Genomic DNA, 17816 nt, shown 5'->3' with positions numbered 1-17816 from the left:
GAGAGGGAGAGAGATTATTGGAGCCTATACATGTGGTGTGGGGTGTTCTCTCCCCCCACCTCTCCCCTTCTTCTCTTCCCCCAGCGCGCACTAAAGTGTTACGTGTGACAGGCATACAAATCCGGGATAGAGAAGGAGTGAAGGGAGAGAGAGAGAGAGAGAGAGAGACCCAGCGGAGAGGGCGATGGTGATTGTCTCTTGGGATTTACAAACACCCACCGCTCGCTCCGGGTGGCTCCGATCTCAGGAGGGCTGGACTGTTTTGTCTGCACTGCTTTGACCTGGCGTTGCACTGTCTGAGGCACCGAGAAGTTAACCAGCGCGCAAAGAGTGTGAGGGAGGAATTACTACTACTATTACTACTGCTGCTGCTGCTGCTGCTTTTATTATTATTATTATTATAAGAAAAAAAAAGACATAATTTCGCATGTTGATCTGAAACCCAACAACCAACGAGGAATATGAACAGGAAAACCAGGCGCTGCATATTCCACATCTTTCTGAGCCTAGGGATTGTCTATATCAAAATTGGGTAAGTCGCCGCCCCCCGTCTCCCCCCCCCCCTTAAACGCAAACACATCGTGCCAAACCTGCCCGGACCTGTTAGCATTCAACTGGCGGGGGTGGGGGGGGGGAGTTGAGTCTGCAAGCGGTTCTTCCCTTTTATTTAAAGCCAGGGTAAGAATATGATTTCTGCTGCTGTTGTTCCCACATTATATTCTAAGTGTGTGGCTCGCGGGGGGGGGGGCGTGTTGGGGAGAGAGAAAACACTTGCTGTGGATGCGCGAGAGGCATGACCAGAATGGCAAGAGGCGGCGGGGAGATCTCCGCTGCTGCCGAGGGCTGGATCTCCGCTGCCCGCTGAAATCCACCCAGGCTTTGCTTTCTAATGCGCGGCGAGGAGCGCTTGAATGAGCTCAGGCGAGACAGGCAGAGAGAGCGCGCGCTACCTGCTTCAGCCTCCCTCTTTTCTTGGGCAGACCCAGCCTTTCTCAGAGCAAATTTATTTAAAGTGTTTATATTTGGGGTGGGGGCTAGGGTGAGTTGGCTGGGTTCAAAACCTCCGCCTGATCCCGGATCGATGGGTTACGTGGGGAAAGGAAGCAAACGCGCTCTGCACATGCTCGGCAGCACGATATCTTCCAGGGCTGGAAGACAAGTTCCGGAGCTAAGTTTGTGAACTTCGTCCGCGTTTTGGGATTCCCTTGAGCTCCTAAATCCCTCCGGCCCAGGACAAACTCCGGTCGCGCAAACTCTTTGTTCAGCCCTTTCTCGGGACCACTGGCCTGTGGGATCGCAGACACCCCAACTCCTACGTCAACACCACCGTCGGCGCAAAAAGTCGGCGCTGCTGCAGCCCGCCGCTTGGTACCGCGCAGAAAGTGATGCCTAGGAGGACGCGCGATCCTAAGCAGACGGACCTGCAGACGGGTCTCATTCATTACATCGGAACTTGCTTCCGAATGACTAGGGCTCTTAGCGCGCAGGTTGACGCAGGGCAGTCGCGTTCCCCCAATCCGGACAGCGCGCCCGAGATAGGGTATTTGTATTCAAAGAACCACGGAAATGACGTACAGTTCAGATCTGGCTTATGAGCGGGTGAGAGTTAGCCCATTACTGGAGTCTCAGGTAGGTTTGGCCCTACTTGGAAACTAGTAGGTGCTTTATACCCGTGAGTGTCTAACTGCACGTGAGCGCACGCGTGCGCGCGCCAAGCTACACACGACCAGGCTCCCCAACGCAGCGCTCACGGGCACTTTGCGAGATGATGTTGGAAGGCGTGTGCGAGCAAGGCCGCTCGGGTGGGGAGCTTAGTTTCTAGACAGAAACGCACCGTTTCAAACGGTGAAAGCTTCTTGATCCCGAGTCTGTGCGCTTTAATTTATATATCAGGAAGTTGGATTGCGCTCTGGGAAAAGCCCACGTGCTCCTCCTTATCCCTGTTTAACACTCTTATCTCCCGAGATCTCGATCTAATTATTGACCCAAATCGCTCCTTTGACTCTTTTCACCCGCAGGCTCCCCGGGGGACTGCTGGGGCGGGCAAGGCAAGCCGAGCCGCGTCGGGCTTGTCTTGGCCACGGGCTGGTTGAGCAAAATGATGTTTTCGGTTCTGCTCGAGTATGTGCCGCAACCTGCCAGTTGACATTAGCAAACAGCACCCGGAAGGGTTGGAGCGAAAATGCTACGTGAAAATGCCTGGGAGAGAGAAAAGGGAGACGGGCACGTTCGCTCTGGTTCGACGCCCCTTACTTAACCCGTGTGTGTATGTGTTGGTTTTTTGGGGGGCTGGAGAGGGAATCGTACTAAACAAACTGCTAAGCGTTTAGCTTGGTGAAAAGTTAACACTGTGTAGCATCAGCTGCTGCCACGTTTCGAAGGGCAGACCAGGGGCTGAAGAGGGCTTTAAAGGCATCCACGTACCTGCCACATCTGGCTCCTTCAGAAGGCGTGTTTAAACGATCGACTGTGACCCAGACCTGGTGCTGCTGCCGAGCTCCTTCCAGCCTCCACCTTCTCTCTCTTCTTTTCTCGTCCTAGGGGCTTCTCCTCCGTCGTGGCTCTGGGGGCCAGCATCATCTGCAACAAGATCCCGGGCCTAGCTCCTCGACAGAGGGCGATCTGTCAGAGCAGGCCCGATGCCATCATAGTGATCGGAGAAGGCTCCCAAATGGGCATCAACGAGTGCCAGTTTCAGTTTCGCAATGGACGGTGGAATTGCTCCGCCCTGGGCGAAAGGACGGTCTTTGGAAAAGAGCTGAAAGTGGGTATGTTACCGCTTTACTATAAAAGCTGTGGCAAGGTGGAGCCTCGAGTCCACCGAAGAGTTAGCAAAAGAAATGTGTGTGTGTGATAGGCAAAGGGTGTGATGGCATCTGCAGGAGGCTGCTTAGGAGAACTGGCTTCAGCAGGGATATGCAAAGCCCTGATGTATACTCATCCTCACTAGGTATATAGCCGTTACTCCACTCATAGGCCTACTCCCCTGTAGGAGGCAGTATGCCTCTGCCTTCCATGTGGCTGCAAATCACAAGTGGGGAGAGAGGGTGCTGTTGCACTCAGGTCCTGCTTGCAGAGGTGGATTTAGGGGAACGCGGCCGGTTCGCTTGCACCGGATGTGGAGCTTCTGGGGCGCCCCAGGGGATGCCACAACTATGATTTAGAATGGAGCATGAGAGGCGGGGAGGGGCACTGAATTTTGGCGCTGCTGAAATCTTGAGACCCCAAGGTCCACCACTGCTGCTGAAGGCTTCTCATATACCTTTGGTTGGCCACAATGAGAACAGGATGTCAGACAGCAGTGGATTGCATGGTGGGGCAATGCCAAATACTTGACCTCTAGTCAGATGCATCATTGCTGTTTACTGGGTGGTAGAGGGCAAGGCAGTGGTGAGGTCAGCAGGGTGCAAATGGAGCAGCAGAGCCAATCCAGCCCTCCTATTGGTGCATTTGCACTGCACCAAACTCCCTGCCGCCTCGCCCCTCCCGCTCTAACTCCCAGTAAGCAGCAGCAAGTGACCTACTGGAGGTCAGGTGAGTATTAGCGCCTCATCCCACTGTCTGTCTGTGGTTGTTGGATATATAAAACTCTGGCCTGATCGAGTGGGGCTTTCGTTATGTTTTTATGTTATCCATGCCCCCCCAATCCCCACGCATACCACAACTCTTTCTACTGTAAGGCTGCAACCCTCAATACACTTCCTAAGAAATGTCTAATTGAAATCCAGATTTGTTTAGGATTGGGTTTCAAGTCTAAACCCAGTTACTAGGGAATAAATTTCCCTGGACTCAGTGGGGCTTCTGAGTTAAGATGCCCAACAGCATGCTATTTAGGCCTTTCAACCCATAGCACAAGAATATGCTCTTAAGTCTGTTTCACAGTTTATTGTGCAATGTGCAAATATGGTGCTTGTGGGATGGAAAGCCATTTTTAAAAGCTGAGGTGGTTTCCAGTGTGTGTCTAGGTTTTACAATCATGTTTCAGAGCAGTTTAAGGTGGCGGTAGGAAAGGTGTAAGCTCTGCTTGTGAAAACGCAAGAAAATACTCCTGTCAGAGAACCTCCCATGCACTACTGTATATGGGAGAATGTTGATGAAATGTGGGGGATAACTCTTTGAAAATCAAACGTTCATTCTAGCCAATACAGCTTTTAAATTTGCATTACCAAAACTGGTTTAAGAGTAAGGTATGGAAATGCTCTAAACCCCATGATCATGTAAAGTGGATTAACTGCTTTTTGACACTCTTTAAAACAACTTGTTTTAGTCGGAGGCAAGGTGGTTATAGAGTGACAAAAGTGTGGATTGTCTTGGCAGAACTGATTTTGGTCTAATTAGCACATTGTACAGTAGTGTGGTCTAAGACAGGTCCTACACATCAGAGAAGCTCACTTAGCTTCGTAACTATTCTACTTTTCTGGGTTTACAAAGACATCTGTTCCTATTCTTCCAGCTCAGAAGTCTTTTAGATTAGCATTTGATGGTGACTAGGAATGGTGTCTTCTGTGGCAGTGATTCCTGAACCATGGTTCAGCAGTCTGGACCTACTAATGAGCTGTGGAAACCATAGCTGTCAATGTTTCCCTTTTTTAAAGAGAAATTCCCTTATTCCGAATAGGATTCCTCACAAGAAGAGGGAAAAGTTCACAGCTATGGTGGAAACATGGTATGTGGGCTCACTCTATCTGGAAGGGGTTATGTTTCCAAGGTGTCAAAACTAGGTTCAGGTCAGATTATTAGAGCTTCACTGTTATATTTAGGCTTGGAATAAAGAGGAAGAGCCTAGATTACCACAATTTGGGAACCATAGCGTGTGGCTTAAAAAACACAGAGCCACTGTCATTGTTTTTAATCAATGAACGACAATAATAATATCGTCATTGATGACTGATTACATCAGTTTCCCTGCAGTTATGGTTTTTTCCTTACTGATTTTTGCATATAGAATCATAGAATTGTACAGTTGGAAATGACCACGAGGGTCATCTAGTCCTACCCCCTGCAATGCAGGGAACTTTGTTCCCAATGTGGGGCTTGAACCCACGACCCCGAGATAAAGAATCTCATGCTCTACTGACTGAGCTATCCAGAATTGTGAACTAGATCAGAATGATAGACACATTCCATGCTGAGCTCTCAGATGTGGGGTATCTGTGTTTTATTGTTTGATTATTGCGCCACGGATAATAGCAGTTTGTTTTGGACTGTGGTCAATCACTTTTGCGTTGCATTTGAAATTCAGCTGTTTTATTCATTGTTAGTTTATTTACTAAAAAATGTCCTAGCAATTCACTTATCAAATGCACACATATGGTAATATAAGGATGTGCCTTGGTGCTATCGTGTTTGGATAAATGAGTAATCAAAATCGGAGAAATAAATAATACAAACTGAATGTCTTCCACAACAATTAACAATAAAAACAAAAACAAATTAACATTATTAATATGTTATCTTATTTTTGTGCTTGTATGACAAAGCTCCCTTGGGGGTGCATTTGAGGTAAGGAGTTATTTGTCAGAAGTTGTGTTGCTTTCTCTCCAAATGCGCAATGTTATAACTATCTTGCTATCCATGATTTTCATCCACTTTTCTCTCACGTAAGTGTAATAGACAGCAAGCCCAACGATATTGACTGGGAGCCCCTATAAGCACATGGTTAAATATTGACATTGCTTTTAGAGCAATTTTATAGCCACCACCCACACAGTTTAGTCTTGTGAAAAATGTGATTTCATGATGGCTTCACTCTGGATGAAACTTTTAGCGTTCAGTCACTGCCCCAAGCCATTTCTGAATACAGTGAGACACATTAAGGGCAGAGTTCCAGGCCTGTGATTGTAAGGTACTTTTAATCCGCCATCAAAACTGTAGCACATAATGACACAAATTCCGCTTTCAGAGGCGGCATGCGGGCACCTATGACTCCAGACCTGTGGATTGCTGGAATGGAGCCAGTCAAAGTTCAAAGATTCTTGAGGAGAAAGAGCATTGACGGAGTCCTGCGGCAGCCTAAGGGGCTTGTGAATGAGGAGGCTGGTATGCTCAAGGGACATCTGGACTCTTTATTTGTCAGGAGTGGTTATCCAACCCCATTTAATCTTAATCCACCAGTGTTTAGCTGTGAATCAAAACCAATGCAGTCGAGAGAGCAACCTTGAACATTTATAGTCTACCTTTTCCTTCAAGGACCTCAGCGGGGTACACATGGTCCTCCCCGCTCCCCATTTCATCCTCAGAACAATCCTGTGAGATAAGTTAGGCTGAGAGGCAGTGACAGGCGTAAAGGTCGCCCAGTGAGATTCATGGCTGAGTGGGGATTTGAAACCCAGGTATCCCAGGCCCTTCTCCAACACTTTAATCCAGGCATAGGCAAACTCAGCCCTCCAGATGTTTTGGGACTACAATTCCAATCATCCCTGACCACTAGTCCTGTTAGCTAGGGATCATGGGAGTTGTAGTCCCAAAAGATCTGGAGGCCCGAGGTTGAGGAAGCCTGCTTTAATCACTACATTGGCTGATGTCCTAATGCTTATTTTTTCCTCCATGTTCAATTTATCCAGATAGCAAGATATTTCTTCTTAAAATGCTCCAAATGTCAATGGAATGGTGGGATCTCTCTGCAACTCAGGCACTGCCTTTCAAGCTGTTCATTCAACAGCAGATACGCAGAATATGAGGAGGGAGAATATTGGGAAAGGGAGGGAGCTTCAGTGGTGTTGGTCTAACCTTACTGTCATATTTTAAGGACAATTATCTTCAGAATAATAGTAATAAGCAGGTTAGTTATGCTGGCCACATGACCTGGAAAGCTGTCTGCGGACAAACACCGTCTCCCTCGGCCTGAATGCAGAGATGAGCGCCATACCCTATAGTTTAATTTGGCTGGACCTAACCATCCAGGGATCCTTTTCCGTTGTTTTTAACAACAACAACAACAAATTATTTGTATGCTGCCCACCTGACTGGGTCACCCCAGCCACACTGGATGGCTCCCAATAAATCAAAACACAGGGGCAATGGGCAGAGGATTATGGTCCCTTGTACTTCAGACCACGTGTGCTTACTCATATGTCCGTGGTTAGCTCACTGGTTCTAAACAGAGAGTGACATTTAATTCATAATAATTTATACACCGCTTGTTTGTAAAACAAACAAGCAAAAACAAACAAACCTTGAAGATAAAACAGTAAAATCAAGGAAAAACACAACCCTACTTTAAAATATGGAGGACTTTAAACACTAAAAACAGATTATATAAACAATTGAATGGATCTCTGTTTTAAGGAAGCCTTGGCAGGGACCTTAAAGGTAATCTGGAGTAGGCCCTTACAAGAAATTGACATCATCATCATCATCATTCCTCCTCCTCCTCCTCCTCCTCCTCCTTGCAAACCTGAGTCTCTTCAAGAGCAAGTCTGGTTGTCTGCCATCCCCAAGATCTGTCCTCACACCCACTGACATCTGACAAGAACTAGGAGTGTGCTGTGCTATGAGTTTGCCTGGGACACACAAGCACAGGTGCACACAAGTGTGTGCCCAAAGTCATACATACAAATAGTATTTGTACCTGCTGGCCCTTAAAATTTCCCCTTGCTTCATTCATTCTGCCATTCTTATCTGTTCCCAGTTTATCCTCTCAGCAGTTTCACAGACGTGCTTTTAGAAGAGGCATATATACTCAGTAAGCTTTCCTATCTCTTTAAGAATGGCACCTAATGTACAACATGCCACTGCCCACCTCTGTTGCTGTTGGTCCCACCCAATGCATCTTTACTCAGAAGCCAGTCCAGCCAGTTCAGCAGGGCTCATTCTCATAGGATTTCTGCTTTGGACACATCCAAAAAACACCACTTGCAGATCTGACTTTCCAGTGGTTTTCTGTGCTGAGCTACAAAAGCCACTTCTGCCTCAGGGGAGTTTTGAAACGAAACATGCTGGGAGTTCAGAGAATGCTGCTGCTGAAGAGGCAGAGGCTGGGGAAACCCAGGTCCACAGATTGGTCTGTCAGGCTCACGCTTGCTTGGAAGTCCACCTAAATTGGATAGGAATCCTGTGACTTGACTCAAGTTGAATCTGGGCCAAGCGAAAGCAAATGCACTGGGCAGCTCTTCTGACTTACTATTGTTTATTCAATTTATATCCCACCCTTCCTCTTGAAGGAGGCCAGGGCAGCGTGGAAGGAAGTAGCTTCGTTGAGGTTGGAGATGGAAATGGGAATAGTTTGAAAAAGATTTGGAAGTAGTTTGAGAAAGGCTTCACTTCCCACAAACACACAAACACTTTTTGTCGTAATGTCGCTTCTGGTCAAGCAGGGTTGGCTGGTGTTTGAAACAACATTAAAATGTTGCAAAACCTGTTTGCAAATGGTGAAAGTGCAGGGTATCCCAAGCACGCAGGCGCCTATGGGCAGACCACCCCTATGCATGCAAACCATGAGCAGGGGTCCTCTTTTTGAATTACCTTAAACTCTTCTACAGCATGCCACCTTCCAAACCTATTGCATCTGTCTCCAGCTTAGTTGCTGAATGGGATCTTCTGGCACACTCAAGCTCAAAATCCTGGGCTGTTCTTGGGCATCCAAGCCACGCAGGTGCCAGGATCACAATTCATTAACTCCCCCCAAGTTCACAACACTTAGCAGCACTTTCTCAGATTCAAACCTGGCAACTGTCCTCGTTCGTGCCTTACCCTGACGCTGAAGAGTTGGATGGCTGCCTTTGAAGGCTTGTTTGAAAGTTGAGTCATTGCTTACAGAGGCCCTCCAGGCAGGCACGCTTGGAGCGACAATGCAGCAGGCAGACTAGGTAGCTGGCGAGGGTGTCAGAATTAAAGGGATCTCTTCCTCGATGGCATCAGTGGGCGAGCAGGATCCCTTATGCAACCTCAAACATGGATGGCTTTCAGGAGAAACTGAGAGTGTTCTCCAAAACCCACTGAAGATTATAAAGGGATCTGAGGTGCTCATCAGTTTGTTCTTGTTCTGTCATATCTGAAATGGCAAAAAGCATTGAGCTTGCTCTACTGATTGATGATGGAGCATGAAGCATATTATACCAGTGTTGTGATGCCTGCATTAGCCTACTGGGCATAATTCAACGTGCTTCCTTGATTATAATCAAGAGAATCCTACAGCAGTGTTTCAAGGCTACATTCTTATGTCCCATCGTAGGTCGTAGGATAATTTTGTTTGATCCCCTTTTTAAAGTGAACTGACTTCATTTGTACCTCTCAGACTAATACACAGTTAATGCAATTATCCTTTGGAGTTCACAGGTTTTTGTATTTACTGAACCAGGTTGGAGGGACCTGTGCCCCCCCGATGTTGCTAGACGCCATCATCCCCACCAACAGGCTGGTGGGAAATGGAGCTCAGCAACATCTGGAGAGCTGCAAGTTTCTGACTCCTGTATGATAACAGTAATATACCAAAATGCTTTTAATAATAGTACTTTAGATGAAAAAACATTTAGAAATGAGATAAAATACACATTTTAAATATGTATCTTTTAAATACAGATGGCCATATGGATTCAGACTTTGTTTAGGCAGACTGATGTAAACATGGGAAGGAAGGGTGCATGAACACACATGAAACTGAAATATTTATTTATTAATTGAATTGGTATCCTGCCCTTCTCCCAAAGGAGCCCAATTCAAAAAGTTAAAACAGTACAATTAAAAATAAAAACATTTAAAAAACATTGGGGGGGGAATCTAAAACATTTAGGTAAAGTTATAGATAGGTAGCCGTGTTGGTCTGCCATAGTCAAAACAAAATTAAAAAATTCCTTCCAGTAGCACCTTAAAGACCAACTAAGTTAGTTCTAGGTATGAGCTTTCGTGTGCATGCACACGAAAGCTCATACCTAGAACTAACTTAGTTGGTCTTTAAGGTGCTACTGGAAGGAATTTTTTTATTTTGTTTTGATTTAGGTAAAGGTAAAGGACCCCTGGACAGTTAAGTCCAGTCAAAGGTGACTATGGGGTTGTGGCGCTCATCTCGCTTTCAGGCCGAGGGAGCTGACGTTTGTCCACAGACAGCTTTCCGGGTCATGTGGTCAGCATGAATAACTGCTTCTGGTGCAACGAAATACCGTGACGTAAGCTAGAGCACACGGAAACGCCATTTACTTTTCCACCACAGCGGTACCTATTTATTTGCTTGCACTGGTGTGCTTTCGAACTGCTAGGCTGACAGGAGCTGAGACAGAGCAACGGGAGCTCACTCAGTCGTGGGGATTCGAACCACTGACCTTCTGACCGGCAAGTCCAAGAGGCTCAGTGGTTTAGACCACAGTGTCACCTGCATCAAAAACATTCACAAAGATTTAGAATACCTAAAAACATTTAACACATTTACTTGGCCTGCCAAGGGTTCAGATTTGACCCACAAAGTAATTTCTCCCAAACCACACCCCCATGCCCCACACCTGATGCCACATGTGATGTCAGGTGTGAGGCAGGTAGAGATGCAATTGCCAATGCACATCTGGGAGTCTTAAAGTGCAGTCCCAATTCTGCACTGGCAAGGGAAAGTAAACTTCGGTTCAAGGGCCCATGAGGAGGATTTCCCCCCACAAAGTGTGTGTGTGTGTGTGTGTGTTGCAATTGAGAAAGGAAGGATTTAATTTATCTGCAATTTTTCTCGCAGATGTTCCATTGAAATGCATGGGAGTTTCACATGAGCATGGTGTCTTTTGCAGCTTCCATTCATTGCTGTAAGACTTGCAGATAACTTCCCAGTACAGAAGTGGCCCCAATGCCTCTAATATGCTCAACTGTGGACTAGTTTGTATACATTAGGGATGGACAAATCTGTCAGTTTCTCATTTTCCCAATCTTAAATTCAGTTCTCCACATTTCCATCCCAATTTGTTATAAAAATATAGCCTCATAAAACTGTATCCACACTTTAATGCAAGTTGCTCCTACAAACATATTTTTATATGCAGTTTTGCTTAACACAAACATTTTCCAAGCAATTTCTCCTAATGTAATGCACGTTTGCATGCTATTTTTTACCGAAGTATGCATTTTAATGCGCATTTTACCCCAGGGTATGCATTTTTGTACACATTACTTGGCTGGTGAATTGCATTGCAAAATTCAGAGCTGGGCAAATTTCAAAGGATGACTGTGTTTTGGTCCTCATATTGTTTGTGAATAGTTATGTTCATCCTTAAATGCAAACTGAATCAAATTTTCCCCATCCCTAAATTAAAGTCAAAGGGGTTTTTTTATTTAAAAAGTGTGCTTGTGTCAGTTTCAGCATTTGCTGTATCGCTTTAGTTCCTCCAGTTCTGACCTTATCAGTGCCACTTAACTATGATTAAAAAAGAACTATGAACATTACCTAATGTGTGTAGATTGATTGTTTTTCTTAGTCTAGCTGTTTCAGGAGGCTACAGGAAACCAGCGGTCTACCACTCCAATTTTCAATAAAGCCATTAGAGAAGCACAAATGTTCAGTGATTTCACTGAGACTCTAAAGTAACCCAAGATGAAATCAGACAAACAACAATGAAAAGATTTTACTGCATTGTATCGCTGTAATACCATTATTCTGTTCTATTACTGCAACAAATGTGTAGGTATCCTAATCACATTGAATAATATTTTGCTCTTGAGTTTCGGAAGATGCACCAACATAACCTGTATGCTAATAGAAGCTGTGTGCATATATATCGTCGAAGGCAGGTCACCTTGAATACAAATGGTACATATTTCCTAAGCATCTTTCCTTGAAAGTAAGCTCTACTGGCTTCATTTCAATCTATTTTATAATATGAGCAGATTTGAGAGAGGAAAGAGAGAGAAATGTTCCTCATTTCTTGTTGCTGGATCTATTCTGATACTCCCAATGGAAGTTGTAAGTTCAGTGTGGATAAAAAGAAAACACACATAATTAAATTAAAGGATTCACTAGAAATGGTAAACTCTAGAAGCTTAAAGTGTTTTAAAAGGGGAAGGGGGAAGGATTGGATAAATTAAGGGAGAATAGTCCTATTAACAGTTACTAGTCATGATACTTAAATGGAACACCCTTTTTCTGAACCCATATACTACTGGGAATCAGTTGCTGGTAACATAGAAGATGGAAAGAGCATCACTTTTATGTTCTCCCTTGCTTATGAACATCCAGAAATATCAGGTCAGCTCCTTCTGGAAACGCTGGAGTAAGACTGTAAGGAAGCAACCTCTGTTGAACTCAATAGGGCTTAGTTCCAATTATATATCTATAGGACTGCACTGTGAATGGGGATTCAGTACCATCCCTGTTGCACAAGAGGGCAAAGTGATCTACTTTGAATACTGAAACACTGCTGATCATATCAAAATGTGTATTGCATATGAATGGGTGGGTCAGTTTATTTCTCACTGATGTCCATTTCACATGTATTCATTCATAAATCCATTTCCCATCCATCTATGAAAATTACATTTTTTAACCAATTCAGTTCAAACAAACAAAATGAGCATAGCTGATAAGATACATCAGTTTGATTCCTTTTAACATAGCCTTCCAGATAAGTCCATCCCTAGATCTAAGTATGGATTACAAGATACACACATTTTTTAAATCAGGCTAAGCAAAGCAAATCCTAAAATCTTACCTGCATCTGAAAGGTTAGTATCAGGGCAAAGGAGATGCTCTACCCAGGAAAGGTAGAGAATATGCTTTGCATGCAGAAGGTCCCACATTTAATGCCTGACATCAACTTCAGTTTAAAAAAGGATCAGGAAGCAGATGGTGAATAAGGCTCCAATCTGAGATCCCAAAGAACAGCTACTATTCAGAGTAGACTCGTATAGAATTGTAGAGTTGGAAGGGACTAGATGAGCAGATGGACTAAATGGACAAATGCTACCACCTAGAATAAGGTAGCTTCCTATGTTATACAGAATAATTCAGAAGCTGTTCTCAAGGAGATCAGCATGGGACTTAGAAGAGGATCTTTGATGTATGCTGGTCCCAGTACATTCAAGAATGAATGTAATCATGCTTTAGTCTTCTGGTGTGGTTCTCTTTGGGACCCAACCCTATAATTTGGTTTCACTGAAGGATGCTCAGGATCTAAGCAAGAATATCATTGATTGTAAGGTAATGCTCCTATAACACATAATGTCCTTGAACTCCAAAGAGATTTTTAGACTGCGTCCAAATCCAGTTTAGCTGATGCACTGTGGCTATAGATGGCTTTGAATTCAAGTATTGAAGAATGTGGATAGCTAAAACTGAAATCTATGTGCGCATGCAACATTCTGGATCACAGCCTATCATCATCTGGTGAAATGTAATGTAATGATCTTCACTCTTTCCATTTGCTCTTTTGGAAAAAGTGTTCATCAAAATGTATGAGAAGACCAATACACATTCGTTGAACTAACAATGGATTAGATGTTCTCCTGTTGTAAAGAACTCTGTGGGTTTTAAAGAAGCCGTACCAACTTGGTACAGGCAAGGATCTGGCCCAATTCATTAAAAGTCAATTTTAATGATATTATATCTTGAAATTTATACACTGAAATCCTTTCAGCGGAATACTAGATGATAATCCCATTACAATTTGAATGGATATGGACAACTAATTTTATTAGCATGCCTGACTGATGATGTGATCAAATGACTCATTTATTAAGAAAATCATAATTGTGCTTGTCACTCAGCATGGCAGAATTGCATGCCACTTTGGATGACTCACAAAATTGGCTTACCCACCAAAAGCTGATTGACTGGTATGAGAAACACTATTCCATATCTAAGGACGCCTGCATAAAAGGAATTGTTGTCTCATTGACCCAAATACATGTCAGGGACATGTCAGGGGAGGTCATGGATCCACACCCCAAACAGGCCCTCCATGTAGCCCTGCTGCTGATATGGTTAATTCCCTCCCATTGCAGTCAATGGGAGGAGCAGAGATGCTTGGGGGGAAATAGGAAAAGGCAGATGTGTCCCACTTTACACCTGCCCCTTAGCTAGTCATCAGAGCTTAGGATGTGGTAGTAGTTCTGAAAGGATTCTCCCCTGCTCAGCACCCACACACCCACAATAGGATTTATAGGTGCTGGGTTCCGCCCAACTTTGGGGCCCGCCGCCATGGCTGTGGGGAGGCCTACTGGGCCCCTCATAGTGAGGCCTGACGGGTTCTGGCCCCTCAAGATTGGGGGGGGGGCTCAGCTCTATCCCAATATATTTTGGGAGTTGGTGCCTATGATAGTATTGCTTTCCCACCTCCTTTCAGCCTGTTACTACTGTTTTAGTTAATTATAATAATAATAACAACAATAATACTATATTATTTATACCCCGCCCACCTGCTGGGTTTCCCCATCCACTCTGGGCAGCTCCCAACAGAATTAAAAACACGATAAAACATCAAACATTAAAAAACTTCCCTAGACAGGGCTGCCTTTAGATGTCTTCTAAAAGTAAGATAGTTGTTTATTTCCTTGACATCTGTTGGGAGGGCGTTCCCCAGGGCGGGCGCCACCACCGAGAAGGCCCACTGTCTGGTTCCCTTAGTATCCCACAGTTTACAAGTTTTCTGCTGCATTGTATTCTATTGTCATAGTTATCAAATTTTAAACTTTGTTTTCTTTTATGTTTTAAGGCATAACTGCCTTATGCATACCATGAATAAAATAGGACAGGGATACCTCGGGTTACACACGCTTCAGGTTACATACACTTCAGGTTACAGACTCCACTAACCCAGAAATATTACCTCGGGTTAAGAACTTTGCTTCAGGATGAGAACAGAAATAGTGCTCCAGCGGCGGTGCAGAAGCTGGAGGAGGCCCCATTAGCTAAAGTGGTGCTTCAGGTTAAGAACAGTTTCAGGTTAAGAACGGACCTCTGGAACGAATTAAGTACTTAACCTGAGGTACCACTATATTTTATTAGAAACCTCCATTGGGCCAATAGCCCTGGCATTGCCAAAGTCTAAGGTGGCTGCATGACCACTTCAGTGAACGTAATTTCAGAGACCAGATGCTGAGCTAGAAAGAGCTAGAATGGCACTTGCTCCATACAGCACTTTCAGTTTTAACTGGGGCTGCAGAATTTCCGCATATGTTGAGGTGCACTCAGGAAAGCATCTGATCGTTAAGGTATGATGCTGGGTTGTGACATGCTTTACTTTGACATGGGGTTTAAATGAGCAGAAGTGTAAAATGAGCCTTAGGCCAATACTGAAAGAATCTCAGTCAGAGATGCTCAGTGATTCAGTGAGTTGGGTTAGGATGTTAATGTCTCTGTGCTCATGCCACATTCTTTTCCAGTAGCCAACAACATCATAACTTGTTCATTAGTGAAAACAATATCTTCTGAGTCTAAAATTCTTTGCAAAAATGAAGCTATTTGGAAAACCCAAAGTAAACTGAATTAGAGCAGGTCTACAAGACGGTCATTCCTTCTTCATGGGAAACCCTGAAAATTGTAATTAAGTGTTTCTAATAATCACCTCAACAAACTACAATTCCCATGATTCTTTGGGAATAAAAAATAGTCTATGCTTGTACTTTGGATATGCCCCTAACATCCCCATTTACATCAGGGCAATATGACATTCATCTGATATTGTCTGTAAAGCAATATTTGGTCCTGGATTACCGTAAAGGAACTTTCAAAGATATGAAGGGAAATATTCCTAATGACTACTTTTGATATTTATTTTAGATGGGCTTGCAACTGCCTTCCCTTCCTTTCAATATGTTTCCTATCCTTATTTGGAACATAGTTTTTTAAAAAGTAGAATTTTAAAAGAGCCCCTCCACCCGCCTGCCAACCAAGGCCCTTAGCTACTGTTTTCAGAGGGCTATGAGTGGTGCATGATTTGGCTAAATTTGATATGAGATTCAAGGCAAGGCAGACATGTAGATTTTATTAAGGAGCCCCATACTTTACCTCCATAATTTGTGCATTGAGGGACGCGGGTGGCGCTGTGGGTTAAACCACAGAGCCTAGGACTTGCTGATCAGAAGGTTGGTGATTTGAATCCCCGCGACAGGGTGAGTTCCTGTTGCTTGGTCCCTGCTCCTGCCAACCTAGCAGTTCGAAAGCACGTCAAAGTGCAAGTAGATAAACAAGTACCGCTCCGGCGGGAAGGTAAACGCCATTTCCATGCGCTGCTCTGGTTCGCTAGAAGCGGCTTAGTCATGCTGGCCACATGACTCGGAAGCTGTATGCCGGCTCCCTTGGCCAATAAAGCGAGATGAGCGCTGCAACCCCAGAGTCGGTCACAACTGAACCTAAAGGTCAGGGGTCCCTTTACCTTAATACGGGCAAGGACAAACAGATTAGGAAGAACCAAATATGTCTTGTATTCATCACAAAACTGAGACCCAGTCGGCACTCCATCCAATGAGACTGCAGAAATTTGCCGCAGGATGGCAAAACTGTCTCCTATATAGCGTGTCCTCCCTAAAAGAGGGCACATGTTGTGGTGAGACCTGGAGACTGACCTCTTGGTTGTGGGTGTGTCTACTGGACAGCCATAACACCTGATTGGTAGGTCCCTCGTTGCTGGGTTTAATCTGGCCAATGGGGAGCTGTCTAGACAGGCCGAGGGACCTATATATACCTATGCACGTGACCCAGAGCTTCCTCTTTTGGCTCGTGCATCGGAACACCTGCCCACCTCATCCTATATTTAGGGCATTTTGCGACTGACCTTGCTATGCCGTTGTGTGTCATCTGTCGTTGGGACAGGGGCACAGCAGGAATTTTCCCCACTTGGCTGATTGGCTATTGCCATTTGGGTTTCGCCTGCCGCGGACCAAATCGTCACAACTTGTAAGGTTGCGGATAGTTACTGGTTCAGGTGATAGGGATGGGAGAACAGTCTTGTCATCCCTACGTGAAGGGTATTCCATTAAAGGAATCCAGGGACTCAACTTGTTTCAGTCAACCCCCGAAAGGGGGTTGTGCCCTTGCCTGAGTCCAGGGGAGCATCTAGGGAGTGAATAGAGTCTGCTCCCAGCCTTTTCACCTTCCTCAGGTCTTCACCCTTGGCTGACTATGATAGAGCTCTGGGTCAGCGCTACCTGCAAGGGTGTAGGGAGCTAGTCGAACCAGAGCCTATGCAACCACTCACTTTTCTGTTATCAATAAAGTTGTGGCCTAAATTCTGCCAAAAACCAAAACTAAAATTTGAGTCAAATGTGTGTTTATTTAGGGGGGAGGTCTCTGGGTCTAAACACGCAAATAACATGCACCGTGCAGACTTTCTTCTCCACACAGTGTCAATGAGTCTTCAAAATGATGGTCAAACAACTGAGAGCCAATGCAGAAGCTTCTGGAGCTGTAGCACCCTTTCTCTTAAAATACCTGTTCATAAAGAGTGATCTACTCTCATGGTGTGAGAGCATTAGTGTGTGAGACTACTGGTCCTCTTCTGTGAACAGGAAAAGCCACAAGTTGCCATTTTCCTGTTCATGGCAGGGAAAGGAAAATATTGTGTGAATTTGCTCTTCCCAAGTAAGGCTCCTCACTTAGATGGAACATGTGTGTGATCAGTTTTTTTACAGGGATTAGGAACATCTGTACTGGGTTAATGAACTACTGCCTCTTCAGGAAATGAGTGATGATTTTGTTTTGACTTCACTGGGATCAATATATGTATGTAAATAATTTGTGTACATGACATTTTATAACTGTAAAGACACAGGGACAGAGTTATTGGGAGTTTTTTCCCCCTTTGGAGGCAGCTAGAAAAGTATTCTTGCAAAAACAGAAGCCAGGTTGGAAATCTGGCACTGAGTATTTAAAAAGCAGCACGATGCTTTATGCCAGAGAGTCAATCTTTCTA

General features: G+C 44.6%; 1 protein-coding gene across 5 annotated transcripts in view; it reads left to right on the top strand.

Moving 5' to 3' along the window:
- The first annotated feature begins 6 nt into the window (after positions 1-6).
- Positions 7-17816, top strand: part of WNT7A (Wnt family member 7A) — a 55306-nt gene continuing 37496 nt past the window's right edge. The window contains exons 1-2 of one of the 5 annotated variants that reach the window (XM_081850534.1): positions 7-532; positions 2542-2768. In XM_081850534.1, the coding sequence (XP_081706660.1) occupies positions 462-532; positions 2542-2768 (298 nt within the window). In that variant the 5' untranslated portion in view covers positions 7-461. Of the gene's footprint in view, positions 533-1033; positions 1630-2108; positions 2267-2541; positions 2769-17816 lie in introns of those variants that run through there. The other 4 variants (XM_081850535.1, XM_081850533.1, XM_081850532.1 and 1 more) reach the window with 4 other exon arrangements.

This window comes from Podarcis erhardii, assembly GCF_964252035.2.
Source record: "Podarcis erhardii genome assembly, chromosome: 2".
In the NCBI taxonomy this organism is placed as follows: Eukaryota; Metazoa; Chordata; class Lepidosauria; order Squamata; family Lacertidae; genus Podarcis; species Podarcis erhardii.
This window is presented reverse-complemented; position numbering and strand designations above follow the sequence as displayed.